Source organism: Microcaecilia unicolor, chromosome 11 (genome assembly GCF_901765095.1).
Source record: "Microcaecilia unicolor chromosome 11, aMicUni1.1, whole genome shotgun sequence".
In the NCBI taxonomy this organism is placed as follows: Eukaryota; Metazoa; Chordata; class Amphibia; order Gymnophiona; family Siphonopidae; genus Microcaecilia; species Microcaecilia unicolor.
In genome coordinates, this window is record NC_044041.1 from 169,974,513 (window position 1) to 169,988,063 (window position 13,551).

General features: G+C 45.1%; 1 protein-coding gene across 2 annotated transcripts in view; it reads right to left on the reverse strand.

Moving 5' to 3' along the window:
- The window catches only part of NUMBL (NUMB like endocytic adaptor protein), a 135,216-nt gene that overhangs the window by 20,548 nt on the left and 101,117 nt on the right, over window positions 1-13,551 (reverse strand). For both annotated transcript variants that reach the window (XM_030219704.1, XM_030219705.1), the window contains exon 4: window positions 10,715-10,789. In XM_030219704.1, the coding sequence (XP_030075564.1) occupies window positions 10,715-10,789 (75 nt within the window). The remainder of the gene's footprint in view (window positions 1-10,714; window positions 10,790-13,551) is intronic.

Consider the following 13,551-nt stretch of genomic DNA (forward strand, 5'->3'; position numbering starts at 1 on the left):
ACTCCAATTCTCTCCAGGCAAGCTTTCAACCAGCTTACCAATAGCCCAATCCTCCACCATCTCCCTGATGTACTAGAAGCGTAACCCCTTCCCCGTCACTCCCTCTATCAGCTGAACCCACTGTTAAACTATCCAGTGCATTTCTGGGCCTCACATCCTATTTCTTAGAAAAGCCTGTTTAATAGTGAAATGACATATCCTGATTTCATGAATCAAATCTCCAGATGTTACATTATGGAGGAATCAAATGCATGAATTGATGCAAATGGAACATTTGTCTTCGAGTAAGGGGGGGGGGGCGAGTTTCTACAGATATAGGAACCCTTTTTCAATTCACTAACCATGAAACTGCAAAGCATGATACTTAATACCTTCAATTTGTAAGCTGGGAGGAAGGGGGGGATGGTATAAGGATACTCATATAAGGTATCATCATAAGAGATATCTGAGTAGAGAGGGTGGGGAGAAATTTGTCGAGAAGTTGTATGGTTTATTAATATGCTCCATCTGTTAAAGGGTGAAAGAAGGTACAATACCTTGCTAACAAAATGGAACAGATGTTTATGTTTTACTCAATTCCAATTAAAAAAAAAAAAAAAGTAAATTATCCAGTGCAATCCCATGACTTCAGTCAGAGGAAAACATTTTGGGCACATTTGTACTCAAAACACAGAGACTGACACCCAACAGAAGCAAGGCTGGCAGGAACAACTAGGGTCATAAGAACATAAGAGTAGCCATACTGGGTCAGACGAGTGGTCCATCTAGCCCAATATCCTGTTTTCCAAACAGTGGCCAAGCCAGGTCACAAGTACCTGGCAGAAACCCAAATCGTGGCAACAGTCCGTACTACAAATCCCAAGGCAAGCAGTTGCTTCCCATGTCTGTCTCAACAGCAGAGTAAGGACCTTTCCTCCAGGAATTTCTCCAAAACTTGATTAAACCCAGATATGCTAACTGCTGTTGTTACCACATCCTCCAGCAAAGAGTTCCAGAGGTTAGCTGTTCGTTGAGTGAAAAAATATTTCCTCCTATTTGTTTTAAAAGTATTTTCATGTAACTTCCTCGAGTGTCCCCTAGTCTTTGTACTTTTGGAATGAGTAAAAAAAATCGATTTACTTCTACTTGTTCTACACCACTCAGGATTTTGTAGACCTCAATGATATCTCCCCTCTTATGTCTCTTTTCCAAGCTGAAGAGCCCTAACCTCTTTAGCCTTTCCTCATATGAGGAGTTCTGTCCCCTTTATCATCTCTTTGAACCTTTTCTAATTCCGCTATATCTTTAGTGAGATATAGCGACCAGAAATGAATGCAACACTCAAGGTGTGGACGCACCATGGAGCGATAAAGGCATTATAGTATTTTTTGGTCTTATTCACCATCCCTTTCCTGATAATTCCTAGCATCCTGTTTGCTTTTTTGGCTGCCGTACACTGTGCAGGCAGGGCGCAGGAGAATGTGGCTAAGAGGGAGAGAGAGAGGCTGAGAGGGAGAGAGAGAGGCTGAGAGGGAGGTAGAGAGGCTGAGAGGGAAGTGAAGTGCCTGGAACAAGGGAGGGAAGAAGAGCAAAAACAATTAAAAAACCGCCGAAAACAGGAAGCCAAACAACAGCAGACAAAATAAAGAAAGAACACACACATACATCAAAAGCTCATGAACCTTTCTTTCATAAAGTTGGTTGAAAGGGCAAATATAATTTCTCCGACTTTCCAACGTTTTTGGTGGGTGCCTACATTTTCTAAATGTGCTTGCAGTGCTACCCTCTATAACCATCTAATCCACTTCCCTTGTAATCAATCAAACCTAAGCGAGTTAACAACCCTTCTGACTATATTCAAGCAAACTTATATATGTCGTCTTGTCAGCCATCATGACTCTTGGCAGGTTGATAAACAAAACCCCTAGTTACCAGCATGGGGAAGAAGAGAGGAAGGGATAAGGGTAACATGGCGGGAGAGAGAATGGGATTTGCCTTTTTCAATACATTCAGGTACAGTAGGTATTTCTGTGACCCCTGAGGTCTTACAATCAAAGGGGCCAATGCTCAAAGCCCAGCACAGAAGAGCATAACATAGAAAGGAACGCAAAAAAATACCGAAGTGACGCTAAAAAAAAATTGTATACAAATAATGTGCCTGGTTAATTGGCACTAACCAGTTGAAAGCAAGGGAAGGACCGTGCCTGGCACAAGCGCACAAAGGGTTTGCAGTATGTGTGGCTCTTGTGCGCATACCTAGACAAACCCAAGGTTCTAAATTAGGAGTCACCAACCGGGAAAGGGATCTAGGCGTCATTGTTGATAATACGTTGAAACCCTCTGCTCAGTGTGCGGCTGTGGCTAAGAAAGCAAACAGAATGTTAGGTATTGTTAGGAAAGGAATGGAAAACAAAAATGAGGATGTTATAATGCCTTTGTATCGCTCCATGGTGTCATCGTACCTCAAATACTGTTGAATTAGAAAAGGTACAGAGAAGGGAGACAAAAATGATAAAGGGGATGGGATGACTTCCCTATGAGGAAAGGCTAAGGTGGCTAGGGCTCTTCAGCTTGGAGAAAAGACGGCTGAGGGGAGATATGATAGAGGGCTATAAAATAATGAGTGGAGTGGAATGGGTAGACATGAATCGCTTGTTTACTCTTTCCAACAATACTAGGACTAGAGGGTACTCAATGAAGCTACAAAGTAGTAAATTTAAAACAAATCAGAGAAAATATTTCTTCATTCAACGTGTAATTAAACTCTGGCATTCGTTGCCAGAGAATGCAGTAAAAGCACTGAGCTTAGTGGGGTTTAAAAAAGGTTGGATAACTTCCTGAAAGAAAAGTCCATAAGCTATTATTAAGATGGACTTGGGGAAAATCCACTGCTTATTTCTAGGATAAGCAGCATAAAATGTATTGTACTGTTTTGGAATCTTATCAGGTACTTGTAACCTGGATTGGCCAATGTTGGAAACTGGATGCTGGGCATGATGGACCTTCGGCCTGTCCCAGTATGGCAAAGCTTATGTTCTTATGACCCAGAAGTGCAAGCACACATCAGCTCTGTTCTGCGCTTTTAAATATGAGCCTTTCAAAAATTGCTTGGATTTTAATTTTTTAAAATGCTCACATGAAAGAGCACAAAAACAGGCACCAATGTTTGCTTTCACTTTCAGTTTTCCCTGGATGTGCACATGTTTGTTTCTCATTAGCAGCACTCAAACTTGAACAGGCTTCCTTCTGCTTGCAAAAGACGACAAGAACCACAGTACAATGTAAAAAAATGGACAAGAAATCTTCTCCCTTCTCCTTCTATGCTGCCCCTGAGCTGGCGGTACATTTTCAGCATTATGGGCCATCATTTCTTTCTGTGCATTGGGAAGGACCTCCTTAGAATCCATTTAAATGTATTTCAACACAATTTGCGACAATGTTTAGCAAACACATTAAAACATGCACTCAAGTCCCTTCAACATTCTACACACAATGTGAGTGGAAATCAGGCGCTAAGTGCTTTTTAACGCTGCCATTAGTTTTGAGCATCAGGCTCCTTAAGTTTGCACCTGAGACAATGGAGGGTTAAGTGGCTCACTCAAGATCACAATAAGCTGCAATGGGATTTGAACCCTGGCTTCCCTGGTTCTCAGCCCACTGGTCTAACCATTCTGCTACTCCTCCACTCCTAAGACACGGAATAAAAGAACAGGAATGGAGGACAAGATAAGAACAGGGAAAGGAGGGGGAGGAATGAGAGAGGGGGATACAAGAGTGGGCTCCTTTCACTCGACCCGCTGCAGGTTTTTCACGCCGCGTGCGGGTCGCAATATTTTGGGCGGCTTTTTTTCCCCTGCAGGTGGTTTTTTCGCCTACCGTGGTTTTTGTTTTCACGGCCGTCAGCAGCGGGTTGGGGGTTTAAACAGTGGTTTTCCCGCGTCCACTGGCCGCGGGGTTAATGACATCGAAGGTGACGCTGGACTGGTCCGGAGGCAGGGTTAATGACGTCGGAGGCGGGGTTAATGATATCGGAGGCGACGTCAGAGGCGGGGTTGACATTGAAGGCAATGTCAGAGGCGGGGTTAATGACATCGGAGGTGACGTCGGGGGCGGGGTTAATGACGTCGGAGGCGAGGTTTGACTTTGTACAGTTTGGAGCTGGTTTGGGGCTGGTTTTGGGTGGGGAAAATGTTTTCCATCTGGCAACACTTGTTCAGGCTGCATAAAAGGAAATGCAGAGGGTGAAACTAGGACACAATGCACAGGGCCACCGAGAGACCAAGCCAGTCCTGGGGCAAACAATCTTGAGGGCACGCCCCCACACCAAGGCCACCCTGCAGCCTCCACCTGGCAGTAGATTACTGCTCGCTCAGTCTGTCTCCTGCTGTATGTACTGGGTTATCACATTAACTCTGCTCTGCCAGCAATGGGTCTTTCTTCCTGTTGCTCGCTTATGTGCAAATAGAAATTACTTCACATAGATGGGATGTGGCCAGCAGAGTAGAGTTAACATGATAACCTGATGTGGCCAGCAGAGCAGAGTTAACATGATAACCTGGCACACAGAAGCAGGAGACCAATCCAGCCTTCTGCCTGTGCCTGCTACTCTGGAAGCCTGAAGAAAGCAGCTTTTCTATTGCCAGCTCTGGGCCACCCTTGTGAGGCCGGGCCTAGGGGAATCTTGCCCCTCCCCCTTCTCAGCAAACCTGACAGTGGAATGAGAGAATAAAGAGATCAGAGAAGAAAGGAAGGGAAGAATTTGAAAAAAAGCGCAGGGAAACAAAAGTCACCTTTGGAAAGAAAAAGACTGTAGTGATAGATGGTGCAAGAGGAGCGAAGAAAGGGAGTTTATTATATTTTTATTATATATATATTTTAAATTCAATAGTGTACTTTTTGCAAATTTGCTGCAAAATACGTTTCAAAACTTTTGGCACAGGATGTAACCCTGAGCTGCCTCAGGAACCCAGAGACATTATCTATAGAGCAATAACCATCCCCCCTCCTCCCTCAATCAGCTGAATTCTTCAATAACTATCCAGGGAACAGATAATACCAAGCCACCACTAACCAGCTAATCACAGTTCCGACAAACAAACCAGCCCCACAAATTATTTAACCTAGGGGATACCAGATTAGGGTTACCATATTTGCCCCCAGGAAAAAGAATGCACATGCCCCGCCCCTGTCATAAGCCCACCCCTCCCCCTTTCACTTTGACCACCCCAAAGAAAGCCAGATTCCCTCTCCCCCCCCCCTTCATGTATATCCCCCTCCCCAGTTTTCCAGCCTCTCTCCACCCACATGATTATTCACTACCCCTCCTCTCCTGTACCTTATTATAGTGCCCTGGTGGTCTAGTGGCCTCTTCGGGGCAGGAAATAGCCCCCTCTTTCCTGCCCAGCACAGCTATAGATCTCTCATGCTCCCAGCGCTGATTCAAAATGGCTGCCGAGTTCAAGCACTGACCTTGCAAGACTTCTGCAGATGTCTCGCGAGGCCGATGCTTGAACTCTCAGAAGCCATTTTGAAGCGGCGCTGGGAGCAAGACAGTCTGCAGACGTGCCGGGCAGGAAATAGGGGGCTCTTTCCTGCCCTGAAGAGGTTACTAGACCACCAGGGCACCACACTAAGGTAAAGGAGGGGAGGGGAGGATAGTATGCCCGCCTGCCCATCCGCCCACCCACCAGCCTGCCCTTTCTTCTGCAAATCCGGACAAATGGGCAGGCTGGCAAAACCCTCCCAGATGCCCAGCCATGTCCTCAAAAAGAGGATATGTCCGGGTAAGACCGGACATATGGTAATCCTATACCAGATCACCATGTAGAAGTAAACAGGCAGAGCTGGAAATGTACCCAGGAAATGTTTCAGCAAGTCAGGTGGGGCTTAATCCTGCAGGCTACGAGAAGGCATGAGGTGTATCCTTTTGTGTTTCCATCACCCTGCTGCAATTAAAAATGGCTCGGGGACCCATTTGCATGATGGTACAATTTTGCGAGCTGGGCTTTGAACCATTACGAAAAATCGCTGCTGGACACTGTTCACAAGGATGGAAGATTGCACTCCTCATGAATGGGAGGGACTGTGCCGTTCTCTCTCCATAGTAACCCCTGCTCCAATCAACTAGGCCATTTAGCAAATATCTCCTCTCCATTTTTTGCTTACAAAAGAAAGTGTTCATACTCTGATACATGCCCTGTAGGTTAGATTATTGCAATTTCTTACTCAATAGGGCACGTCAAAGAATCCTCCGCTGCTTACAGTTGAGTCCATAATGCCAGGGCCGTGCCGACACGGTAAGCGAGGTAAGCATGGCAGGAGGGCGCCATCCTCTGGGGGGCGCCCCGCCGCACCATGCTTACCTCGCCCTCTTCTCCCCAGATCCTTGTCCTTTTTTTTTTTGTTTAAATTTACCTCTCCGGCGCGTGGCAGCGTAGCGTTAGTGAGGAGGCGGCGCTCCCCCGTCCCGACGAGTCAGTCTCTTCCCTTCGCTCGGTTCCGCCTTCTTCTGACGTCAGAAATGACGTCAGACGAAGGCGGGACACTGAGCGAAGGGAAGAAGACACGTCGGGGCGGGGGAGCGCCGCCTCCTCACTAACGCTACGCTGCCACGCGCCGGAGAGGTAAATTTAAACCAAAAAAAAGGACAAGGATCTGGGGAGAAGAGGGCGGGTAGTGTAGCGATTGTTTTCGGGGAGGGGGGCGCGCCGGCGGGGCCAACTGCAGGAGGGCGCCGGAGACCCTAGGCACGGCCCTGCATAATGCAGTCATCAGGCAATATATAAACAAACAAGATCACCTAAAAACTATCATCCAAAAGAGCAGAGGTAGGTCAGAGAGTAACTTTTTTACTTTTAGTAAGTGGAGGACATCATATAACAGCAAATACAGCTAGAAGGGTTTAAGGGGGGGGGGCGGGATAACCTGGTGGGAGGAGTTGGGAAAGGGTGGTGGGCTAGTATTAATGGAGGAAGGGGGGGGATGTGAAATATGGGATGGGGGGTTGGGATCCAGTTAGTGAGATTTTGTATTAGACTCAGAGGGTGGTCTCTGTATCTTATTTGTTGTGACTGAGCAATGTGCTTCTGGATGAGGGCTGTTATAATTTTCAATAAAAATTTAAAGTATAAAAAAAAAAAAAGAGCAAATACAGTCTGAGCAGGTCAACAGACCTCTTATAGCACAAAGCTATTGCAAGTCACAACCATCAAGCATCACTACAATCATTTGTGCCTCCACTGATATATTTTTATTACATTTGTACCCCGCGCTTTCCCACTCATGGCAGGCTCAATGCGGCTTACATGGGGCAATGGAGGGTTAAGTGACTTGCCCAGAGTCACAAGGAGCTGCCTGTGCCTGAAGTGGGAATCGAACTCAGTTCCTCAGGACCAAAGTCCACCACCCTAACCACTAGGCCACTCCTCCACATATATACAGTGGTGGAAATAAGTATTTGATCCCTTGCTGATTTTGTAAGTTTGCCCACTGACAAAGACATGAGCAGCCCATAATTGAAGGGTAGGTTATTGGTAACAGTGAGAGATAGCACATCACAAATTAAATCCGGAAAATCACATTGTGAAAAGTATATGAATTTATTTGCATTCTGCAGAGGGAAATAAGTATTTGATCCCCCACCAACCAGTAAGAGATCTGGCCCCTACAGACCAGGTAGATGCTCCAAATCAACTCGTTACCTGCATGACAGACAGCTGTCGGCAATGGTCACCTGTATGAAAGACACCTGTCCACAGACTCAGTGAATCAGTCAGACTCTAACCTCTACAAAATGGCCAAGAGCAAGGAGCTGTCTAAGGATGTCAGGGACAAGATCATAAACCTGCACAAGGCTGGAATGGGCTACAAAACCATCAGTAAGACGCTGGGCGAGAAGGAGACAACTGTTGGTGCCATAGTAAGAAAATGGAAGAAGTACAAAATGACTGTCAATCGACAAAGATCTGGGGCTCCACGCAAAATCTCACCTCGTGGGGTATCCTTGATCATGAGGAAGGTTAGAAATCAGCCTACAACTACAAGGGGGGAACTTGTCAATGATCTCAAGGCAGCTGGGACCACTGTCACCACGAAAACCATTGGTAACACATTACGACATAACGGATTGCAATCCTGCAGTGCCCGCAAGGTCCCCCTGCTCCGGAAGGCACATGTGACGGCCCGTCTGAAGTTTGCCAGTGAACACCTGGATGATGCCGAGAGTGATTGGGAGAAGGTGCTGTGGTCAGATGAGACAAAAATTGAGCTCTTTGGCATGAACTCAACTCGCCGTGTTTGGAGGAAGAGAAATGCTGCCTATGACCCAAAGAACACCGTCCCCACTGTCAAGCATGGAGGTGGAAATGTTATGTTTTGGGGGTGTTTCTCTGCTAAGGGCACAGGACTACTTCACCGCATCAATGGGAGAATGGATGGGGCCATGTACCGTACAATTCTGAGTGACAACCTCCTTCCCTCCGCCAGGGCCTTAAAAATGGGTCGTGGCTGGGTCTTCCAGCACGACAATGACCCAAAACATACAGCCAAGGCAACAAAGGAGTGGCTCAGGAAGAAGCACATTAGGGTCATGGAGTGGCCTAGCCAGTCACCAGACCTTAATCCCATTGAAAACTTATGGAGGGAGCTGAAGCTGCGAGTTGCCAAGCGACAGCCCAGAACTCTTAATGATTTAGAGATGATCTGCAAAGAGGAGTGGACCAAAATTCCTCCTGACATGTGTGCAAACCTCATCATCAACTACAGAAGACGTCTGACCGCTGTGCTTGCCAACAAGGGTTTTGCCACCAAGTATTAGGTCTTGTTTGCCAGAGGGATTAAATACTTATTTCCCTCTGCAGAATGCAAATAAATTCATATACTTTCCACAATGTGATTTTCCGGATTTAATTTGTGATGTGCTATCTCTCACTGTTACCAATAACCTACCCTTCAATTATGGGCTGCTCATGTCTTTGTCAGTGGGCAAACTTACAAAATCAGCAAGGGATCAAATACTTATTTCCACCACTGTAAAGTCAGTCTTTTATACTTTCATCAAATAAAAGAAACAAAAAAAAAGCCATAAACGTGTGTAGAAACTCAAATACACCACCACTGTGATTCAAGAAATAACAGGCCCTAAAACATTTTTGGGACACAACATCAAACATTAAATAGCCATAATCGCAACAAAAAGGAACGATCACTTATCTGTTCCAAAAAAAAAAAAAATCCAGTGCTGGCTGTGGGCTTGCTTACCAGCGCTGGATTTTTTTGGAACAGATAACTGATCGTTCCTTTTTGTTGCAATTATTTATTTATTTATTTTCTACATTTGTATCCCACATTTTCCCACCTCTTTTGCAGGCTCAATGTGGCTTACAATATACCGTAATGGCGATCGCCATTTCCGGAATGAGAAGTGCAGAATATTATTGCAATTAAAGCACAGAAAATATAAAATAAATTAGAAAAAAATAGATATGTAGTTCATTTCAGGTATTTGAGATCAAGGGTAATGAATAACATTCAATAATGACAATATGCTTAAAGTAGCCAAATAAAAATAGTTCAATGTTAACTTATTCTGGTACGGATTTGATGTCAGGCCTTTATGGAGGATCCTTTTGATAAGTTTCTTTGAACAGGTTAGTCTTTAGTGATTTCCGGAAGGCTACTATATCGTGCGTTGTTTTTATGGCGTTCGGTAGTGCGTTCCAAAGTTGTGTGCAATATATATATATATATATTTTTTTTAATATATATATATTATGGCTATTTAATGTTTGATGTGTCCCAAAAATGTTTTAGGGACTGTTTTTTCTTGAATCACACTGGTGGTGGTGGTGGGGGTTTCTACACACCTTTATGGCTTTTTGTATCTTTTATTTGATAACGACTGACTTTATATTAGGTGGAGGCACAAATGATTACAGTCACGTTTGCTAGTCGTGGCCTGAAACAGCTTTGTGCTATAAGAGGTCGGCTGACCTGCTCAGACTGTATTTGGTCTTATATGATGTCCTTCACACTTACTAAAAGTAAAAAGTTATCACTTCTATGACCTACCTATATTCTTTTGACTCTACTTTTCCTGCAATATCATTGGCTACCTGTGAATAATCGACTTAAGTTTAAAAGTTTAGGGGCCCTTTTATTAAGCTGCGTTAGGCACTAACCCACACCCAATACAGCAAAAATAGCCTAATGAGCTAATGCAGAACACGCAAAAATGTTCCAGGTTAGTTCTGCCACCTGCATGTGCTCAGCACACATCCCGAATATTCAGCTGGCGATGGTCAGCATTTTTTTTAAACGCTGATCGTCACCGGCTAAATTATCCCCCAATATTCAGTGCTGGGCCATGTCCGGGCATTGGCACTGAATATCGGGGGATAATTTGGGGCGAGCAGGCTGTGTTTCAGTGCAGACAAGCGCCTGCCTCAGGGGTCTAACAAAAAAAATATCACAATACAATATCAACATTTTACATATCACACAATTTGTGTACTTTTGAACCTTCTCTTCTGTCTATTTCATTATTGTACAATCCTTCTATTGTCTGCTTAGACACTGCATGGTGAAAGTGGACTGCCAAGCCCAGACTGTGTTCTCCATAGTCATCACTGCACACTAGGCAGGATAAATGCAAGCGATGTCAAGATAAGCAGAAAATCTTTGTAAAAGCACTTGCTCCCTTCCCCCTACTCCAGCCCTCCCCTCAGTGACGCCTCACCTTGGTTTTATCATCCACTACTCTCAGTCCGTCTGCAGACACCAGCAGAATGGCCTTCACTGATTTTTTCCCACTCTAAAATAAATAAATAAATAAATAAAATGAGAAACAGAACATCAGCCATGCTTCAAGAAACACTTGCTTCGATAATAATGAGGTTGATATTCAAAGCAATTTAACCGGCCAGGAGAGGCTCTTCGCCAGTTAAATCATTTGTGCAGGGCTAACTGCGGATATTCAGCAGCACTTAATTGGTTAGCACAGCTGAACTGTCACCACTAACCGGTAACGCCATAGTCAGCTATTTTGTGGGCAGTCTGGGGCAGATTCGGCACTCTTTTGTTAAGTGCTGATATTCAGCATTTAGCAGCCTAAATTAACTGGACAACCTGGACCACATAAAACCAAGTCCTAACTTTGACCATTTCCTCTTAAGGGGTTGTGTGCTGAATATCGCATTAAGGGGCCTTTTAACAAAGGCGCAGTAGGCTCTACGGGCGTGCAGTGCACGCCAAAATGAGACTGCCGCCAGGCTAGTACACCCCCTGGCGGTAATTATTTATTTATTAGGATTTATTTACCGCCTTTTTGAAGGAATTCACTCAAGGCGGTGTACAGTACGAATAAATCAAACGTGCAATAGACAGTAAAAATTTTCAAAAACAATACAAAGTATGGCTTGGTATACTATTTACAATGTTAACACAATACGTAATAGAGCATTATAATTGATAGTGAAGGGTAAAGCAAAGATGTAACATATTGATAGGTAAGAAAGTAGGAAGAGTTAGAAAGTAAGGTGATAGATTTAGAGAAAGTTGCACATGAGGTCAGAGAGATGGTTAAATATTATCTCAGCTAGGGTATGAGTGGATAAACATGTCCTGCTGCAGTATATGCAGCCTCAGTCACTCCTTGTGTGTGTGAGTGAGATTGGATTATGGATTTGGCATGCGCCCATACTGTGGGACAACATTTTTTTTTTTTAATTTCCTACTGCGCGCAGCATTTCTGGCGTTCATCGGCAGTTGGCACGCAACCAGTCACTATGCGTGTAGCGTTTGAGCCCTTACCGCTAGGATCAATGGGTGGCGCTAAGGACTCAGGCCGTAAATAGGTGTTCGCTGGTTTCAATTTTACCACAGGCCCTTTTCCAAGCCCATTGAAACAAAGCAATTTTTCCACTCAGATGCAGTAAAAACTGGTCCAGCACACACCAAAAACACGCGCCCACAGTACTGTAGGCCACTTTTTGGTGTGGCTTAGTAAAAGAACCCCTTAACCACGTAAGGGACAGCTGGCCACACATAACCAGACATTAAGTGACGGTGCTCTGACATGGCCTGGCACTGAATAACAAAGCATAATGCCAGCAGCAGCCGCAAAGCCGCTGACCACCACTGGCTGAATATCTACCCCAATATTTATAAGTTCTATAGGGCTGATGGACATATGCAACACTGTCCAGTGGTGATGAGTACATATGCAGTAGTGTACCAAGGGCAGGGCGGTGGGGGCAGTCCGTCCCAGGTACAGGAAGCAAGGGGGTGCATGGAGCAGTCAAGCAGCTGTCGGCTCTGCCAGTACTCTGTCTCCTCTGACGTTACTTCTTGTTGTAGCGCAGGGGACTGGCGGAGCTGGCAGCTGCGTGACTGCTCTGTGCACCCCCAGATGATGAGGATGATGCGCTTCAGGGTGGGAGGGGGGTTGATACGTCGGGGGGGGGGGGGGGGTGCGTAGTGGCAACCCGCCCCAGGTAGCAGCCAACCAAGGTACGCCACTGTATATATGTACCATATGTCCCTATCTTAGACAGCTTACAATATACAGTGATGTGAAAAAAGTTAGTCTCCACCGTCTGATTTCCCCTATTATTGCATACGTGTCAAATTGAATGGATCTTTAGAGAAAATGCAGCATTAGACAAAGGAAACCTGAGCAAAAACATACCACAGTTTTCAAAATTATCATGTCATTTGTTCAAGGAACAAAGGGGACCTTTCACACTACACTGAGTTAAGTCCTAATGTGCACTTAACACATGAGAAAAATCTTACCGCAAAATGCTTTCAAGTATTTTGCAGTAATATCCATTTTTCTGCATGCTAACAGCGCATTATTTATTCTTTTTAGAATATTTTTTTGGAGGCGGCATGCCATGGATGGAGAACAGTGGCATACCTAGATCTCTCATTTTGGGTAGGCCTACAGTTAAGATGTATGGGCCTTCCAAAACTCCTCCCCCCCCCCCCCCCACCTCTGTCCTGCATCTCTCTCCCTCTCCTCTGCCCTGAATCTGTCATTTGTCCCCCTGCCCATGGCCCGGCAAACCCCCCACTCCAGGTCTACCTCAACATCTTTGCTGGTACAGCAGCGATGAATACTCCCTGATTACACCAGGTGTCGTAGGCTTCATTCAGCCGCATCCTGCCAGAGAGGAATCAGGAAGTGATGTCAGCAAGAGTGGGACGAAGCAGAGGGAAGCAGTTGATGCATGTTACTGCTGCGCCAGCGAAGATGCTAAGATAGATCAGAGGGAGAGGGAATGCCAGCAAGTTTTTCAAGTCTTGAGGCAGCAAATCATCCCCACACCATTACACTACCACAATGGTTCCCAAACATGGTCCTGGAGGCAACCCAGCCAGTCAGAATTTTAGGATATCCACAATGAATATTCATGTGATACATTTGCATGCACTGCATCCACCATATGCAAATCTCTCTCATGAATATTCATTGTGGATATCCTGAAAACCTGACTGGCTGGGCCTCCAGGATCAGGTTTGGGAACCACTGAACTACCACTAACATGTTTGACTCTTGGTATGTTGTTCTTG